A 19,423-nucleotide genomic window follows, 5' to 3' on the forward strand; every position below is an offset into this window, starting at 1 on the left:
CAAATAAAATGAAATTCTGGGCAACTTCAGTATTTTCTTCATTTATCATGATGTTGGTCCAGTTGTGAGGATTTGTGTTTTCTTTATGTTGAGGTATAATCCATACTGAAGGCTGTGGTCTTTGATTTCATCAGTAAGTGCTTCAAGTCCTCTTCACTTTCAGCAGACAGGGTTGTGTCATCTGCATATCTCAGGTATTAATGAATCTTCCTTCAATCCTGATGCCCCCTGTTCTTCCTCATATATTCCAGTTTCTCAGTTTATTTTCTCAGCATACAGTTGAGTAAATATGGTGAAAGGATACAACCCTCATGCACATCTTTCCTGATTTTAAACCACACGGTATACCCTTGTTCTGTTCGAACAACCGCCTCTTGGTCTATATACAGGTTCCGAATGAGCATAATGAAGTGTTTTGGAATTCCCATCCTTTGCAGTGTTATCCATAATTTATTACAGTCCACACACGTTGAACGCCATTGTGTAGTCAATGAAACACAGGTAAACAACTTTCTGGCATTCTCTGTTTTCAGCCAAGGTCCGTCTGACATCAGCAGTGATATCCCTCATTCCACGTCCTCTTGTGAATCCGGCTTGAATTTCTAGCAGTTCCCTGTTGATGTACTACTGCATGTGATTTTAAATTATCTTTAGCAAAATTTTATGTACATGTGATAGTAATGATATTGTTCAACAGTTTCCACATTGCTTTGGATCACCTTTCTTTAGAGTGGGTACAGATATGGATCTCTTCCAGTTGGTGGGCAAGGTAGCTATTTTCCAAACTCTTGGCATAGATAGGTGAGCGCTTCCAGCATTGCATCTGTTTGTTGAAACATCTCAATTAGTGTCCCGTCAATTCCTGGAGCCTTGTTTTTAGCCAGTGCCGTCAGTGAAGCTTGGACTTCTTCCTTCAGCGTCATTGGTTCTTGATCATATGCCACCTCCTGAAATGGTTGAACATTGACCAGTTCTTTTTGATACAGTGACCCTGTATATTCCTTCATCTTCTTTTGGTGCTTCCTGCATCTTTCAAGTTTTTGCCCATAGAATCATTCGGTATTGCAACTTGAGGCTTGAATCTTTTCTTCAGTTCTTCCAGGTTGGGAAATGCTGAGCATGTTCTTCCCTTTTGGTTTTCTAACTCCAGGTCTTTACACATTTCATTATAATACTTTGTCTTCTCGAGCCACCCTTCAAAATCTTGTGTTCAGCTCTTTTACTTCATTATTTCTTCCTTTTGCTTTAGCTACTCTACATTCAAGAGCAATTTTCAGAGTCTCTTCTGACATCCATTTTGGTCTTTTATTTCTTTCTTGTCTTTAATGACCTTTTGCTTTCTTCATGTATGGAATTCACAGGAATCTGTGGAAAGAGACAATGGAAAAGCTCAGTATCATCAGTTAGAACAAGGCTAGGTGCTGACTGTGGAACAGACCATCAATTGCTGTAAAGATTACTGCCTAGGAAACCCTATAGGGCGGTTCTACTCTTGTCATATAGGGTTGCTATGAGTCAGAATCAGCTTGATGGCACACAGCAACAACAAGCCAGAATGACAGTGAAATCTGTTGTGGCAATAAAAGACCACAGAATAAAAAATTTAACTCTTTTTATTAGTATGCCGTATACAGGAAAGACAACAACAACAAAACAATGCAGAAACAATACTTTAGAGTTATAAATATTGTTTCTGTACCTTTGTGTGGAGCCAGCCTAGTAATTTGAACCAAGTTATTGTGGCTCTTTTCCCTAGAAGTGTACCCTACTCTACCCCAGCTTTCCCACGTCCCCAGTGCTAAGGAGTTTCTTATGTGGGGACATTTGATGGGGGTTTTGTGACAGAGGAGGGCTTTGAATAGAGAGGAATCTTGTGAGGTAAGTTAGCTTGTGGACAGTTCTGGTAGAAGAGGGATGAATGAAGCCTTTGTCAGATTCTATCATAAAATCAGCTTTAAAAAACTCACTCTTAATGATAATAATAGCTGACATTTTCTGGAGCTGTTTATGTGCCAGGCATTATTCTAAACACTTTACAAGTATTAACTCATTTACCATTATCCTTATTTTACAAATGGATTTAAGGTACAAAGAAGCCCAAATTGGTCTGTAGTCACCAAGCTAAAAAGTAAGAGCTGAGGTTTGACCCAAGCAGCCTAGCTCAGGAGTTCACACTTGAACCACTGTGCCATATTGCCTCTACCCAACATTATCACTATAGTTTTTATCACTAATACTGGGCAGGCTCTCTTACCCTCATTCTCTCTTAATCAACATATACGTTCTATTGTTATTTCAATCTCCTAATTTCATCAATCCTAAAATCTTGGTATTGTGGACAAAACTTCAACTCTTCCAAATGCCTGTTGCCAGCCACTAGAACCCTGGTGAACACAAAATCTCTAAATCTTACCTCGCACCACGATGGCAGCCCTACATCTTTTGGAACCCAGAATAGACATTTACCCCTTAAAGATCTTGCTGCTTAAAAGTTCCCTATCATCAATGATTTGTAGTTATTTTAACTGCTGAATGTATATATTTTACGATTTTTAAAATAAATTTAGAAAATTACACACCAATTTTTCTTACTGCAATAAAATGATTTTTTTTTAATCACGAAAAGTTCAGGTGATCATAATGTATGAAGCCAGAAAAACAGCTTGATTTGTACAATTGGCAATCATTAAGAAAGGTCTTTTAATTTTGAAAAAGTCAATTTGTTACCTGCGTTGAAGAAGCAAACAAAAAACTCATTATATCATGATGATTAAATTGTAAGAGTTTTGTCCATAACCATAAAAATTGGTTTATTCTACAAAATGCTGTCTTTAGATTAAAAGATTATATTACAAATATGTCTAATTTGAAGCTGTTTTTTCTTTTAATTTGCCCAGTTTTATTGGGCATTTGAAGCCATACACCAGTGAAAAATACATTGAAAATTATATATAAAACACTATGTTAATTGCTATAGAAGAGTATAAAGAAGTAGTAACATAGCCGTTGCTCTGAAGAAGCTTGTAGTATCCCTGAAAAACTGAGAATGAAATACTTAAATTATAATTAAGACAGAATACATGTTAGAAAGCTATACCTGACTAATAATATCAGTACACATTTAAGGATACTTTAAAATTCCCCATGAATTGGGTCAAAATTGAATTAAGTCAATTAAATTTTTTCTGGAAAAGAAACAGTAAATGCCAACTTTGTTAACTGAAATCTGTTAAACTAGTACTATAAAACATATGTTTTGTGGTTGCTAAAGTTTTTCCTTAATTATGAAAAGAATTTCAAGGAAAGTCTCATATCAGAATTGCACAGCGATAGAACATTTTACAGAATATCAAACCTATCCTGCTGAAGTTCTTTTCCAAATTTACATCACAGATGTCACGTTATTCAGTTTTAAGCTCCTTAAGTCTTCTGCTTTTATTAGTCAGAATACTGCTTAATCAGTTAATGTTCTGTTTCCACTTGCTTCTCTGACTTTTGTAGAAATACAGAATCTTTGACTTTGACTTTTCCTGGCTTCATTCCTTGATTACTTCTGTAAGTTATCTGCCACATGAAAAGGGATCTCACCTTGCTAACAACCTTATTCATGCTGTAATGTTCTCTTTTTTCTCAGTTTAGATATAATGCTGAAGCATTCATTTCCTTTGTATTGTTTGAGCAACTGTATCAATTCTATCAATCTTGCTGTTTTCTCATCAGGCATAGATTCTGTAATCTTCTGACGGGATTTAAAGAAAACTACCGTGAGATTTTCTTGACAATTTTCCTTTTCCAGTGTTCCGCTTTAGCCACTTTGTTCTTTTTCAGCTCTTTCTCAAACCGTGTTTTCTTAGCAGCTTCATCCTAGCTTTAGAAACACTCCTCCATCCATTAAAAGGAACCATTGAAGTTGGGACTTTGACCCAGAAACTTTAATTGAACTGGGATAACCAACTTGAACTTCTGAGTCTTCAGGTTAAATCTGTACTAGGCCATTGCATGTTTTCAGTGCCTGTTGTTACTTATTTGACTTTACCGTGTAGTTAAACATTGTTGTTCATTAATAAGTTGATGCGTGATTAATGCTATTTTTTTCCTATCCTGGCATGCTCAAATGTATTCTTACTTAGCTTATAAAGGATGGCCATATGATACGACCATCTAGTAAACCAAAACAAAAAAACCCATTGCCATTGAGTCGATTACGCCTTGTAGGGACCCTGTAGAACAGAGTAGAATGGCCCCCATAGGGTTTCCAAGGTCGTAATCTTTACAGAAGCGAACTGTTACATCTTTCTCCTGTGAAACAACTGATGGGTTCAAACCACCGACCTTTTGGTTAGCAGCTGAGTGCTTAACCACTGCACCACCGGGGCTCCTCTCCGTAAAGATTATAGCCTTGGCAGCCCTATGGGGTGGTTCTACTCCACCGTATATGGTTGTTAGTTGCTATGAGTTGGAATCTACTCAATGGCTTCAGGTTTTTATATTAAGTCATGACCGCCTGAATTGTTGTTCAGTATAACAATTGTGTAGCAGTCCTGTGACAGCATAGTGATTTTATCCCATTAAAAATTTATCATTATAAATGAAAGAGACAGGTGTCCTTTTGTATTAGAATTTCATGTGAGACCAGTGTGACAGTCAACCAGCTTTTTTGTTTATTGTATATTATCTTTTCTGTCACAGGTGCGAAACATTTATTATTATGCATAACAGAACACAAATATTGAAGAAGACAAAATTTGAGCCTTGTCTAAACCAGAATTTTGATTTTTATTTTCATCAGACTTTTTGATGTCTTGGAGCACATATTTTAAAGTGCTTTTCACCTCAATTTAATGCATTGCTTAGAATTTTTACATTCCCAGCCTTAGTATCTTTGTGATCTAAAATTATATTTTGTATCTTAACAAGACTGAAGTGTTAGTTATCTGCTGATAGGAAAATAAGCATGGATTAAACCAGAATTTATTTAGGGCCTAGTGACTGTGTGGTAGTTACTGTGCTAGACCCCGGGCTGCCAGAAAGTAAGATGGATTTGAAAGTTTGCCTTCCTTTGAGGAACTTACAGCCTGCTTGCTACATGTATGTATTTTTTCCAGCCTACTATTTTTACCGAGTTGTAAATAGATTAGTTAAAGTGCAGTGTAAGTGCTGGAGGAGAACTATGTATTAAATGCTGTGGAAACACGGCAAAGGTCGCACTGTCTGCCTGGGACAGTCTTAGAAGGCTTCTCCAAGGAGGAGTGCCTTATAAAAATCAGAGCGTTTTAAGTACAGTATATTCTAATGAAAATAAAATTCATTTAAAATGTTAAATATTCTCTTATATGGTTAAAACAGGGCTTAAAATACCATGACTTAAAAAAGAGAGGAAAAAAAAGACTGCTTTGTACTTTCCATGGTTGGAAAGCACGTTTAATTTCTAGAGAAGCCGTTTGAGTATATAGCCACATGTATTGTTCATTCCTTTAAACTTTAATCCGTAACCCTGCACAGCCCTGCAGTGTTCAGTAGATATGATTAAATACTTGACGAACTTCTTTAATAATATTCATTTAAAGCTTTGCTAACTATTTACTCTTTTAAAAAATTCTTAAAAGTCCTTCAGTACAACTTAGAATCTTGTACAGGTTCACATATGTAATTTACTTTAAAAAGCACCTTATTTTACATCTTTAAAAATTATGACCTACTTGAAGCAACAGTAGATATATATGAATGTGTGTCTATATACATGATTATTTCAGACCACGAATACAAGGTCAAACCAAGATTTTTGTTGGTTGTTCTCTGATCAGTTTTGCTTCAGTATAGCTTGGAGCAAATGTCTTATTTGAGCTTTTTTCTTTTTAAATACAGATTTTTATGTTAATTACAATAGCAGCAACCAAAAATGAAACTTGTAGGTATTATTTGAATGAACTCCTGGAAAAATACTTAAATAATAATAATTAAATCAGGACTACAAACTTCTAAAAATCTTTACTGTTGAAGTCCTATCATGCCTCCTTTTTAAGAACTTAGAGCAATACAGATTTATTTGGTGTGTGAGGTTTCTCTTTTAAAAATAATATAATTAGTGCATTATATGTGATATACTACCATTTTACTAAATATTTTATTTTGTACTATTAGGATCTACAACTAGAATATGGACAAGGACACCAAGGTAGTTACTTCTTAGGTGCAAACAAGTAAGTAAAGTTCTCTTAAAATTAAATTTAAACACAAGAATAATTAAGTTGTCTTTAATATTGTATGTTTTATTATTTGTGCTGGACTGGTAGATATATTTTACAATATGCTTTTAACTTTTTTCATTGCTATATTGTTAGGTATTTAGTTAATTGTCACAGCAGGCGGATGAACTTAAATTTTTATATCCAGCTACTCTGCAGGCCTAACTTGTTAGAGAAAACCAAGTAAATTCCATCTGAAGATAAATATGTGTTGCAGCAATTTAGTGATTTTACCTGTAAAGTAGACTTGTTTATTCCTCACAAAACTTGATTTGGTACATCTGTTGCATGTGTTGGCTACTATAAAAACAGCTTGAAATGGTCAAATTATTTAGAAATTGTAGGTTTTTTAGCTGTTGGAGTCTTTTAAAAAGTAGATAATAGTTAAAATGTGTGTCTGATGTCTTAAGAGTTTTCAATTCATGCAAGAAATAAATTCAGCAATTATTTAGTGCCTGTTCTACACCAGACACAGGTAGTAGCAGCACAGTGATTTAAAACAAAAAAGGCAGTTTACAAGCTATAATGATGAAGTTAGCAAGACGCAGAAGATAGGACTCTGCTAGTCCCTGTACGCTCAGCTAACGAATCATGGATAAACTGTCCTTTTTTTTTTTTTTTTTTTACCTATGCAAACTACTAGTTTATAAGGGAATATTATTTAAATTGTCAAAATCTCCCAGCAATGTAGAGATTATTTTAATAACCAGAAAAACTTAAAATTTCAAAGTAAAGTTTCCATTGTATTAGAGTTTTATATATTTTATAAAGCTAAATGTTTTTTTAGTATACTGTATTTTTCCAACACAGAATGACAACCTGGAGAAATGCATTAGTTTTGATTTAAGCTGAACGTTGGTTAAATATTAGTGAATTTTTTTATTAACCTTAATTATGATTTCTAAAATGGAAAATAAGTGTAAAATTTCCCTAATAGGAAAATGAAATTTTATCTAAATAGTAACTGTTTGCAATTGACAGCTTGTCTTAGTTTGTGGGTAGGCAGGAAAATTTGTCTCTTGATGAGTTATCAAAAAATTCTGAAGTGCGTTTCATGTTATTTTATCTAAATAGGAGCCCACTAGTTTTAAGGACCCTGTTATAGCAAGTTTTGGTGTACTTTTAACAGACTTTTAATTTGGTAAAATTAGTTTATTTACCTTTTTTGGTTTATTTTAAATATATTTTTTAAATTATATCCTTGCAAAAATATAGGAAAGTATAACTATCAGTAAACGTTTTGGCAGATTCCTTAGTTCCCGTTGTTTGATTTTTGAGTGTTAGACATTTTCATAGTATGTATTTACTTTGGCTAGGTAAAATGTTAATAATTTGCCCAACCTTCATTTTTTGATTAATTGGATCCCTGCTTAAGGAACTGTATTCTGTATAACGAATCACTGGCAAGGTAGGTTGGCCAAAAGCTTGACCTTTGGCTGTGTTTTGTGTACAGGCGTATGCATACATGTGACGTGAGCATGGATGTAGCACTTCTCTTACTGTACTGATATGTCTGCTTTATTCTCATGACTAGGCAGTGTTTTAAAACTCACAGGATTTCCTGCTTTCTCCAAAGGTGAATAGGCAGACAGATTTCCATTTGTGGGTTTCTACCTATTCCAGACCGTACAGGCGCTGTCTAATTAGAATTGTTACATAAGGTTTGTTTTGTTTTGTTTTGTTTTTAAACAGAAAGCATACTGGGTTGCCTTTTCTTTTGAATTCTGGTATTACTGGAGTCAACTTTTCTGACCAATTATGAAAAACTCAACAAAATACTATTTTTAAAAGAAAACTAAATTATTTCTGATTTATTTTTTAATGTACAGCAAAATTTTTCAAGTAATTTTTCTCTAATGACTTAAATTATAGTGAAAAGAGCAAATTTAATCACACAATTCCTGGTACAAACTATTGTTTTACAAACTGTTGTAGTAGCAGTGAATGCCAGGTCCAGAGGCAGAGCTGTCTGTCCCAGTAAGCTACGTGAGTTTGAGAATTTACCTTCATTTTCTCACGTAACGTGGGAATTACAAAAGTACCTATCTCATAGGGTTCTAAGAGTGAAATGGAATTACTGTAAAGCAGTAAAGTAGTACATTTAGGATTTCAAATTACCCACTGGGCTTAAAAAAAAAAAAAACACAGCAACAATTGTGGGGATGGCACAGGAGCGGGCAGCGTTTTGTTCTTGTACATAGGGTCTCTGTGAGTGGGAACTGACCCAACGGCACCTAACGACGACAACAAAGGATTTAGCAAACACTTATTAGTTGAATAGGAAGTCTTGGTGGTGTAATGGTTAAGAGCTTCGTCTGCTCATCAGAAAAGTTTGACCGTTCGAATCCACCAGGTACTCCTTGGAAACCATATGGGGCAGTTCTGCTCTGTCCTATAGGGTCGCTATGAGTCGGGATTGACTCAATGACAGCGGGTTGGCTATTAGTTGAATAAGGGCAACTAATAAGTTACTGGAAACCCTGGTGGCGTAGTGGTTAAGAGCTACGGCTGCTAACCAAAGGGCTGGCAGTTCGAATCCGCCAGGTGCTCCTTGGAAACCCTATGGGGCAGTTCTACTCTGTCCTATAGGGTTGTTATGAGTCAGAATCGACTTGACAGCACTGGGTTTGGTTTTTGGAATAAGTTACTACTCTATGAGCAAGTAAATAGTATGAATGAAACAGCTCAAGCGTTGTAGAGAAATAGGGAGTTTTTTGTTCTGTTTTGTTTTTATTTCAAAGTCGTACTTACAGATTTTTCTGGGCAGTTCAGCAATTTTTAAAGATTTTAGCCATCAGTAGCACAAACTCTTTAGCTGTCTCAAATATGCAGAGATGTGGGGAGTGTTTTAGTGGGAGTCTAGGCTTCTCTCCATACCAGTCTCTTCACTTCATCCGTTGAATCTGTGTTTGTACATTCTTCCATTTTTAATCATTTATCAAAAATTTCTAGTCATGTTAGATTGCCTTAGTAATTCAGTATCTGAGGGCGTCATTTTTATTTTGATTCGTTTTTTACTTCCTACAAATTCCATAAAGAAGACTCCAAGCAGATCAGTGAGTCGTGAGCGACACCGTGTACCGTGCAGGGCAGGATGTGGTGAATTCATCCTGTCACCTTCTCTCCAGTGCCCTCAGATCACAGCAGTTACCGTGTACCGTGCAGGGCAGGATGTGGTGAATTCATCCTATCACCTTCTCTCCAGTGCCCTCAGATCACAGCAGTTACCGTGTACCGTGCAGGGCAGGATGTGGTGAATTCATCCTATCACCTTCTCTCCAGTGCCCTCAGATCACAGCAGTTACCGTGTACCGTGCAGGGCAGGATTTGGTGAATTCATCCTGTCACCTTCTCTCCAGTGCCCTCAGATCACAGCAGTTACCGTGTACCGTGCAGGGCAGGATGTGGTGAATTCATCCTATCACCTTCTCTCCAGTGCCCTCAGATCACAGCAGTTACCATGTACCGTGCAGGGCAGGATGTGGTGAATTCATCCTATCACCTTCTCTCCAGTGCCCTCAGATCACAGCAGTTACCGTGTACCGTGCAGGGCAGGATGTGGTGAATTCATCCTATCACCTTCTCTCCAGTGCCCTCAGATCACAGCAGTTACCGTGTACCGTGCAGGGCAGGATTTGGTGAATTCATCCTGTCACCTTCTCTCCAGTGCCCTCAGATCACAGCAGTTACTGTGTACCGTGCAGGGCAGGATGTGGTGAATTCATCCCATCACCTTCTCTCCAGTGCCCTCAGATCACAGCAGTTACCGTGTACCGTGCAGGGCAGGATGTGGTGAATTCATCCTATCACCTTCTCTCCAGTGCCCTCAGATCACAGCAGTTACCGTGTACCGTGCAGGGCAGGATGTGGTGAATTCATCCTATCACCTTCTCTCCAGTGCCCTCAGATCACAGCAGTTACTGTTGTAGCAAATTTAGCCGTGATCCTTTTTTTTTTCTTTTGTAGAAACTAAAAAGCAAACCATACATTTTACGTTTCCTTAAGGCTTTATGATTTCTGCAACTTTGTTTACAAAGTATCTTAACACATAATAGGAAATTTTCAACAATAAAAAAGATATATGAGTCAGTAGATCATTAACTAGTGCTTTCCTGTGGTCTCTTACACAAGCTGTTCTCTCTTACTCTTAGAGAATCCAGTATTCCTAGGAAGATTCCTTTTAAAAAAGTGGAATGCCACACGAACACAATTAAATGTGAAAACTGAAAGTAAAACTGTTTCAATTCCGTCCCTACTAAAGAAAGAAGTGCCTCAAAAAATACTGTCATGTGCTTAAGAAGCAAGTATTTTTTCGTATCTTCTAAAATGCTATAAAAGCCCACCACCATACAGTTCAGACATTATGTTTAATTTTGGCCTCAAGATCCTTTACAGTCTTAATAATTATTAAGGACTCCAAAGAGCTTTTGATCATATGGATTATAACCATCAAAATTTATTGTATTGGAAATTTAACTGAGAAATTTAAAAAATATTTATTATTAAAAATAATAAAATACCCATTACATGTTACCATAAGTAGCAAATTTTTTTCTGTGTATTAAAAGCAAAATTCCTTGTCCTTAAGGACCAATTCAGATGCCACCTTTTCATGGTACCTTCTTATAGCACTGTTTGATTCCTGTCCGGAAACCTAGAGGCAGCAAATAACTGCAATAAGAAGCTTTGTATATGTCAGTGTAATACAGCAAACTTTTTGTCGAGATCCAAAACAGAGTATTTAGCAAAAAAAAAGTATCATTTTATTTAATTTGCAGATCTCCTTAATGTCTAGCTTAATAGAAGACGACTAAATTCTCCTATCTCCTCATACTCTGTTGTGGTATCACCCATCTTGTAGTCTCTGGAAATCTCAGTGTATACCACGAGAGGATGAGAGTGGAAAAAGTAAATGCCTTAGTATTGTGAGAACTCCCTCCTGCAAGGGACTCAGGGACCCCCGGGGTTCCCAGATCGCACTTTGAGAACCATATAAGCTGTGGAAACGATGCTTACGATGGTGGAAGCAGGATTCCGTTTCAGGCAGTCTTTCCTTCCAAGCCTGCAGCCGTTTTGCTATACTGCCTCTAAGGCAGGAGCCACTGCCTTCCTAGAGCCCTTGAAGAGCTTTGTGAATAAAGATAATGGATCTGACTGTGGTACCTCAATTTTTCTGTCTTCAAAATAGAACTTCTAATTAGTTTTCCGATGTCATTTACCATTTTGTTATTCAAAATTTATGTTGTTATGAAGCTGCCCTAGTTAAAATCTTTGACGACTAAAATCTGTTGTTAATTGCTTATAGCAGATAAGCATACCTTTCAGTTGCTCGGGTTATGTGTTTGATAATTCCAGGGGTAGTTTTTCCTAATATATATTCTGAGGAAAAATGATTAGAAGGTGCTACCTTACAATTTTTGAGGAGAGTAAGTTTTCTGCTGGGTCATCCTTAGCCCCGTAATTTATCAGTAACCCTGTCTCTCTCTATCGCATTTGTGTTAAGAAGGCTATTTGAGTTTTTATGTGTGAAGAGTATAACATAGGTATGCTGCATGAACTTGCAGTGAAAATAAGGGAACTTCAGGAATGCTACGAGTGCTGTCTTACATCCCTGAAAAGTCAAAGTTTTTATGTACTGTTCCTAATGGTAAAATCCTCACACCTGGTCTGATACAGGCTTAGTCTCCCAAAAGTGTAAATGTGTTTGCCAGTACACCACTGGAGAACAAATACTTCAGGTAAGTGAGTGTCTTTTGTGAAACCAAAGTGCTGCTACATTCATGTATTCACATCACATGCATGCATGCTTTTGCAGAGAGATCCAACATGTTGAGCTTCATTTTGCAGGATTGCCTGAGAGCATGATTTTTTTTCAGAGTGTGTCACCTTCCTTATTTTAAGAAAAAGAAAATATAATTTCAGGTGTCAGGTAAAGTGTTCAGGGTAAAATTTGGATCCTGGACACCCCTGACTATGACCCTGCAATTATTGTTTTGTCAGTCCTATTGTGACATTTCATGGTGGGTTGTCTTCTGTTTGAATTGGCATTTTTCAATAAGCATTAGGATTTATTTTGTTCCTTTAAAATACATACTAGCTGTAGAAAATGGAAATATTAAATATAACATGATGTTTTGAGGTTCAGAGATGATCTTTGGAGCAAATTTTAAGTAAATAGTCAAAAAATAATGATTAAAAAACACACGAGTATGGTTAAATGATGAAAATATATACTTGGTATTCTTTTCCTTGTTAATTTATTATTTTTTGTTTTTTCTTATAAGGAGTCTCCTGAAGTCTGTTGAAGAAGAATTACATCAGCGGTAATTTTAATATTTAGTTACACTTAAAATACTTTATACACAGATGAATAATGTCAGCATGCCCCTTCTGCAGTGTAGCTTAAGGTGTTTTTCTGTTGAGTTCTTTTAAGTTCTGAGTCTATGCTATAAAGACATAGAAAGAGTAAAATTGTGTCTTGTAATAACCCTTTCTGCATTTTCTAAACTTTCTTTTGTTAATTTTATTGTGCTTCGGGTGAAAGTTTATAGCTCAAGTTCATTTTTCATTCAAAAATTTATACACATATTGTTTTGTGACATTGATTGTAATTCCTGCAGTGTGACAGCACTCTCCCACTTTCCACCCTGGGTTCCCCATGCCCAGCTGTCCAGTATTTTTTTTTTTTTGTCTGTTCCTGCCTCGTCTTGCTTTTGAACTGGAGTTGCCCATTTGGTCTTCTGTATTTGATTGAATTAAGAATCAAGAAGCGTGTTGCTCATATGTGTTATTATTTGTTTTATAGCCTTGTCTAATCTTTGTCTGAAAAGTGGGCTTCGGGGGTAGTAGCTTCAGTTTTGAGTTAGCAGGGTGTCCAGGGACTGTAGTATTGGAGGTTCCTCAAGTCTCTGTAAGACCAGTAAGTCTTGTCTTTTTTGTGTGTGAGTTTGAGTTTTTTCCTACATTTTTCTTCTGCTCTGTCCGGGACTCTCTGTTGTGATCCCTGTCAGAGCCGACAGTGGTGGTAGCTGGGCTCTATCTAATTCTTCTGGGCTCGGGCTGGTGGAGGCTGTGGTTCATGTGGTCCTTTAGTCCTTTGGGCTCATATTTTCCTTGTGTCTTTGGTGTTCTTTATTCGCCTGTGCTCCGAATAGGATGGGACCAATAGATGTGTCTTAGATGGCCTCTCGCAAACTTTTAAGACCCTAGATGCTACTCACCAAAGTGGGATGTAGAACATTTTTGTTACGAACTGTGTTATGCCATTCAACCTAAATGTCCCTCGAGACCATTGGCCCCAGCAACTCGGTCTCTCAAGGTGTTCGATGTGTCTAGGAAGCTCCATGACTTTGCCTTGATCAAGTTGTGCAGACTTCCCCTATGTTGTAAGATGTCTTTCCCTTCACCAAAACTGACGATTTTCTATTATCTAGTTAGTAATTTGCCCTCCCCATCCCCTCTCCCTCTTAGCCATCAAAGGTTATTTTTTTCTGTATGTAAACCTTTTGATGAGTTTTTATAATAGTAGTCTCATACAGTACTTGCCCTTATGTGATTGACTTATTTCACTCAACATAATGCTGTCCAGATTCATCCATTTTGTGTGTGATCCTTTACAGATTCATCATTTTTCTTTATCATTGTGTAGTATTCCATTGTATGTAGGTACCATAATTTGTTTATCCATTCATTCATTGATGGACACTTAGGTTGTTTCCATCTTTTTGCTGTTGTGAATAATGCTGAAGTTAACATGAGCATGCATATGTCTGTTGGTTTCACAGCTCTTATCTCTCTAGGATATATTTCTAGGAGTAGGATTGCTGGATCATACAGTATTTCTATTTGTAACTTTTTAAGGAAGCGCCATATCATTTTCTAAAGTGGTTGTACCATTTTACATTTCCACCAGCAGTGCATAAGGGTTCCAGTCTCCCTGTCTAAACTTTCTTAAGAGGTTTTGGTAAAGTCCTTTTAATAATGGAATTAGCCCTTTTTTTCTTTTTTTTTCCTTCAGAGGACATGTGGCACATTTAGAAGATGATGAAGGGGAAGATGATGAATCTAAGCAGTAAGTGCTGGAGGTTTATTTCATTTCTGTTTCTGGTAAAGGAAAAAGTGCCACATCACATGGCTTTGTCTGTCTGATGTCTTAATGTGGATGACTGTTTTCATATTAGTAACGCAGTATCGTGGGTTGTACCACAGTTTCTTTTTTCTCTATTCTAGTTGATAATACAGAACTCTGAAGGAAGAAAACCTGGTTATAAACAAGTTACATAAGCATTAACAAGGACAGTAAATTTTTGTTGTAGTTTCATCTTATAAATTAGTTGGTAATTGGTAGCTGCTATAATTATTACTGTGACTACAAAGAGGCTTATTATATGCTGATTAAATTTCATCTGATGTGTTTCAAATAAGCACATTTGGATATAAACGTTTATGTTTAAAGGAGGAGTATTTTCACTTACATATGCATTAGTATTTAGTCCTTTCAGTTTTTTGTTTTGTTTTTTCTTTTTTTAAAGAAAAATGTAGCTGCATGGTAGAGTGATAGGAGCTACCTGACTAGCAGTTGGGGACGTAGGTTTTTCTTTCCCACCTCACTACTCTGTGACCTGGGATCAGGTCACTTAACCTCTCTGGGCCTTGGTTTCCTCATAGGAGACATTTGTGTTTAATCATCTTTTAGTTCTTGGTACTTGTAAAACTCTGATTCTAGGTTGGTGTGCATCTTCGCCTCGGTCGAGCAAATTCTGCTATAATTTCATGGAGGACATATATAGCTTTTGATGAGCTTCATCAAAGATATTTTAGTAGGAAAAATGAAGCTTATGATGTGATATACTTTATACTATGTCATTCTGCGATTTTTCCATAAACAAGTTGTTGTTTAAATTCCTACATTTATTACCTTTCAGTTGATATAAACTGGAATTGTGCTGTTTTCCAGTTTTAATTACGGTGTAGTATTTGAAATGAATAAAGTGTGTCTACCCGGTATACTTCAGAATAACACCTCACTTGCAATATATCAGGAAATATTTTGGAAAACTCATAATCTTACCAAAAAAAGTCCTCACTTACGCAGGTTTTTCTTCCGTATCTTTGAAACAGTAATTGTATTTTAGTAATAATTTGTTTTAAAAATAAAGAGTTCTGATTCTAAACTTTTGTGTTTTTAGTTCAACCATGAAAGCAAAAATTCCACCTCCTTTGCCACCAAAGGTAGACGGATTTATTTTTTAGTTTGAATTTTGGGTGTGTGGGTGGGTGGTGGTGTTCTGCCACTTTAATATTGTATTGATAGTTATTTAGTAGCTTATTTTATTTGGGATTCACCAGGAGACATCATGAAGTCCTTAACCACAAGCAAGTGATTAACTGTAAAAAGTAGATGATTGTCATTATTTTCGTTGATTTTTAAAAAATTACTCACCTTGTCATTTAGTGTTTATTCTAAAAAGTTCTGCAAGTTTCTACACTGAAAATGATTGTATTGCTCGATTAGCATTATTTTACTAAGATTAGAAAAACTAACTTAAAAAAATTTTTTTGCCTCAAAACCTACAGTCTACTGCTAACTGGTTTCCTGAGAATGAACTTATCATCACAGAAGTTTACATTTCAAATGATACTGTTAAAGTAAAAATACAAAATAGGATAGTAGTTTTCAATTTTTTAACAATAAAATACTTTTATCAAAAAGATCAGCATAAAATAATAATTTTATAAAGTAATTCCAACTGATAGGTTTGTCGTGAGAGTAAAATTAGTTAATATAGATAATGGCAGTATAAATTTATTCTATAACAAATTTATTTACAAAGTGAATAGTGAAGCTGTTTTAAGATTTAAAATCAAGGGTTATAAATGAGTTACAATCTCAACCCATCTTGGTATCCAATGTATTTCTGTATTCCATTTTTATTTTATACACTATTGAGAAAATCTTGATTCACACGGGTAAATAATACTGTACTTGCTTATTTAGTTTTATATTAGCAGAAGTATACCAAAAAAAACCCAAACCCGTTGCGATCAAGTCAATTCCAACTCATAGCTACCCTATAGGACAGAGTAGAACTGCCCCATAGGGTTTCCAAGGAGCGGCTGGTAGATTTGAACTGCTGACCTTTTGGTTACAACCGAATACTTAACCACTGTGCCATCAGAGTTCCAGCAGAAGTATGGGGATCTGAATTTTAAAGAGATATGTTCTGAGCAACCTTTCTAATAAGGGACAGGTTTATAAGAATTTATAAATTCTCCAAGCTTTCATCCGGCTGGAGATTGCCATCATCTGCACCTACTGTGATGGTATTCTCCAGTAGGATAAACTTTTAATTGATCTTTCCCCCTGCTCCCAGTCTGAAAGATTAAGCGTTAACACAAAAGATTGAGTCCTCTAAAAGAGACAGTTTAGATTAGCTTAAGGGTTTGAACTTTGTTTAGCCTGAATATTTAAAATAAAAAGATTCATTTAAACTGGAGGAAATCAGAAAGACTAGAATACTTTTATTTGGTAAGTCTTAAGTGGAAAGGATTGCAAAAAAAAATTAACAGGAAGACATAGAGGCCTCTTTATTTTGGAGGGAGGGGAGCACAGAAGCAAAACCTGAGAGACACATCATTTGAGTGTGTGTTTTTAGGATGTATTTTAAATAATTGAGTATATTAAGATAAATCTGAATCAGATATTTGCATATCCTTGAAACTTGTGAACATAGTTTGAAAGCCAAAGCCTCTGATGTGTAATAATATTTACTTTAGGAAAACAATTTCACATTTAATCCTTGGTCTCTTTTTGTGCATTGTTGCAGCCTAAGTGCATCTCTCTACCCCAGGAACCTCATTCGGCCGAGGATGACAATCAGGGAACGATCAAGCGGTGTCCCACGTCAGAGAGCCCAGCAAAACTGTCCCAAGTTCCGCCTAGACCACCACCTCCCAGATTACCCCCACAGAAGTCTGTTGCTTTAGGTAATTTGGGGAGGGAGACCTGAAGTAAAATGGAAGAAATCTTTCTTTTAAGAGATTATTTGATATTCCTTTGAGGGAGGGGAGAAGGAGGGTGGTGACTATATAATAGAGTGACGTTTTCAGCTTTTTGCCTCATGGTTAGAAGGGTAAATTTTTATGCAGAGTTACCTTTGACCCAGTGTGGAATGTTTTGCCTGTTGTTTCTCATTTTATATCCAGCTTCCCACTTTGGAGATTTGTTTATGCCCAGTGCATCATTTATTTAGAGAGAAACAGTAGCAATTTAACTGTGAACAAACAAGAAAGATATGTTTTAGTTGTATGTTACTTCTGTTTTAGGAAAAGAGAAGATAATTTGTCTAACCCTTTTATTTCATTTAATTACTTCTTCGAAAATGATGATTGCTGTTTGCTAGGTATTTGGCTCCTAATAAACACTGGAATTTGCTGCTTTAGCTCTGTAAAGGTTCTTCTGTATTATGCAAAAGAAGCAATTAAAAAAAAGAGCAACTAAAAAGCTTCTTGGATAACATAAGTTCCACCCCTCTTGAAAATAGTTACAAATTCAATGTTTTGTTTTTATCTTTTTAACTCAAACATATATATTTATATACAATGTGAATTTTAATTTGTCTATATGCCAAAAGTAGAGATATGAGTAGAGAATCATATATTTAGGAATTCTTACATCAGTTATAAATACTCTGAGTGGGCGATCCCAAATGAAGATTGAAAATGTCTCAGAGTTAATATTTTTCTTTCCTACTCGATAGTTTTCTTAGTGAAAATTAATTCTTTTTAAATATATTTAAACACGTTTTATTGAAGGAAATGGAACAAGCTCCTTCCAGTTAAATGGTGAACGAGATGGCTCATTACATCAACAACAGACTGAACGTAGAGGCACAAACCTTTCAAGGAAAGAAAAGAAAGATGTACCAGTAGGTATTTATATTCAGAAGCTCTACTTTTTGCTTCCTCTTTCACTAACAAGGTAGTTTTTCACTAATAGTGAAATTACAGCAATTGTATATTTTATAATTAGTACACTGATACTTTATTTCAATCTTGGGAAAAATGTATCTTTGCTATGTAAACTTGAATAATGGCTTCTGTGGTTCAAATTACTTAGACCAATTTATTATATAGTGACTTTCAACATACAGGTAACCATTTAATATTCTTGTGATTATTCAGAAAATAACTCTTATTCTCATTAATGAGAAGTGACTCTTAAAATTCCCCTTATAGTCTCAAGAAGTTATAGAAAGAAGGCCATGGACCGATAAGGAAAGCTATAGCTTCTTTCCCAAGACAGATCTAACTATAGATTGCACCATTTGGAGTATTGTTGCTCTTATTCAAAGAAAACAACTAACAAAGGAGAAAAACTAGGATTATTTTCTAGTGGATATAAGATGAGGTAAAATCAGACTCCTGGTACAGATGTTAGATAAGCTATGACATGATTATTAAAACATGAATATTATTTTACCAGGAATCATACAAGATTAATAATTTTAAACATTTATAAAGAAATTACCCTTAATGATAGGAAGACATTCATCTATTATCATAAAACTTAAAACAACATTTTTTTAAATCCCTAATACTTTAACAGATACCAGTGAGATCATGAGCTGAGACAGTATGTTTTTTCAAGTTTTGTATGTACTCATATTTATTGTTAATTTTTGTAGAAATTTATAATACACCTAATACATTCATCTCAGGAGGAAGATGTGGCAGTCTGCTTCCATAAAGATTACAGCCTTGGAAAGCTTATAGGGCAGTTCTACTCTGTTCTACAGAGTTGCTGTAAGTCAGAATCAACTGACCTGCAGTGGGTTTGGCTTTTTTGGTTTTATTAAATAGTTTATATGCATATAGCTATGGATTTGTGCAGTGAGCACATTACTTGAGGTTTTTGTACTTTGTTAAAAATTTTTTTTTAAGATTTCACTGTAATCTTAAATCTTTTGTAGCTTAAATCTTAGCAGCCCTGCTAAACTATTAATACAAAAAGTGCAACTTAGTGACTCTGCGACACAATATAATAACCTTTGAGAGACATACGGATTTTTATGTATGCATTTTTAAGTCACTGTTCCATTACCTTTTTTCATTAGGACAAGGAACTAGTTAGTTAAAATAGCTGTTGCACTAATTCTGAAATAATATGCCCATGGCTG

General features: G+C 35.7%; 1 protein-coding gene across 11 annotated transcripts in view; it reads left to right on the plus strand.

Moving 5' to 3' along the window:
* MAP4K3 (mitogen-activated protein kinase kinase kinase kinase 3) overlaps positions 1–19,423 on the plus strand; it is a 238,945-nt gene that overhangs the window by 177,822 nt on the left and 41,700 nt on the right. For 10 of the 11 annotated variants that reach the window (XR_010319480.1, XR_002787226.2, XM_064277173.1 and 7 more), the window contains 6 exons: positions 6,142–6,200; positions 12,530–12,568; positions 14,263–14,316; positions 15,434–15,476; positions 17,072–17,231; positions 18,060–18,172. Coding sequence is in view for 9 of the 11 variants with exons in the window: in XM_064277173.1 (XP_064133243.1) it covers positions 6,142–6,200; positions 12,530–12,568; positions 14,263–14,316; positions 15,434–15,476; positions 17,072–17,231; positions 18,060–18,172 (468 nt within the window). In the remaining 2 variants the exon portion in view is untranslated. The remainder of the gene's footprint in view (positions 1–6,141; positions 6,201–12,529; positions 12,569–14,262; positions 14,317–15,433; positions 15,477–17,071; positions 17,232–18,059; positions 18,173–19,423) is intronic. The other variant, XM_010595886.3, reaches the window with a different exon arrangement.

The sequence above is a fragment of the Loxodonta africana genome, chromosome 26 (assembly GCF_030014295.1).
Source record: "Loxodonta africana isolate mLoxAfr1 chromosome 26, mLoxAfr1.hap2, whole genome shotgun sequence".
NCBI classification, from domain to species: Eukaryota; Metazoa; Chordata; class Mammalia; order Proboscidea; family Elephantidae; genus Loxodonta; species Loxodonta africana.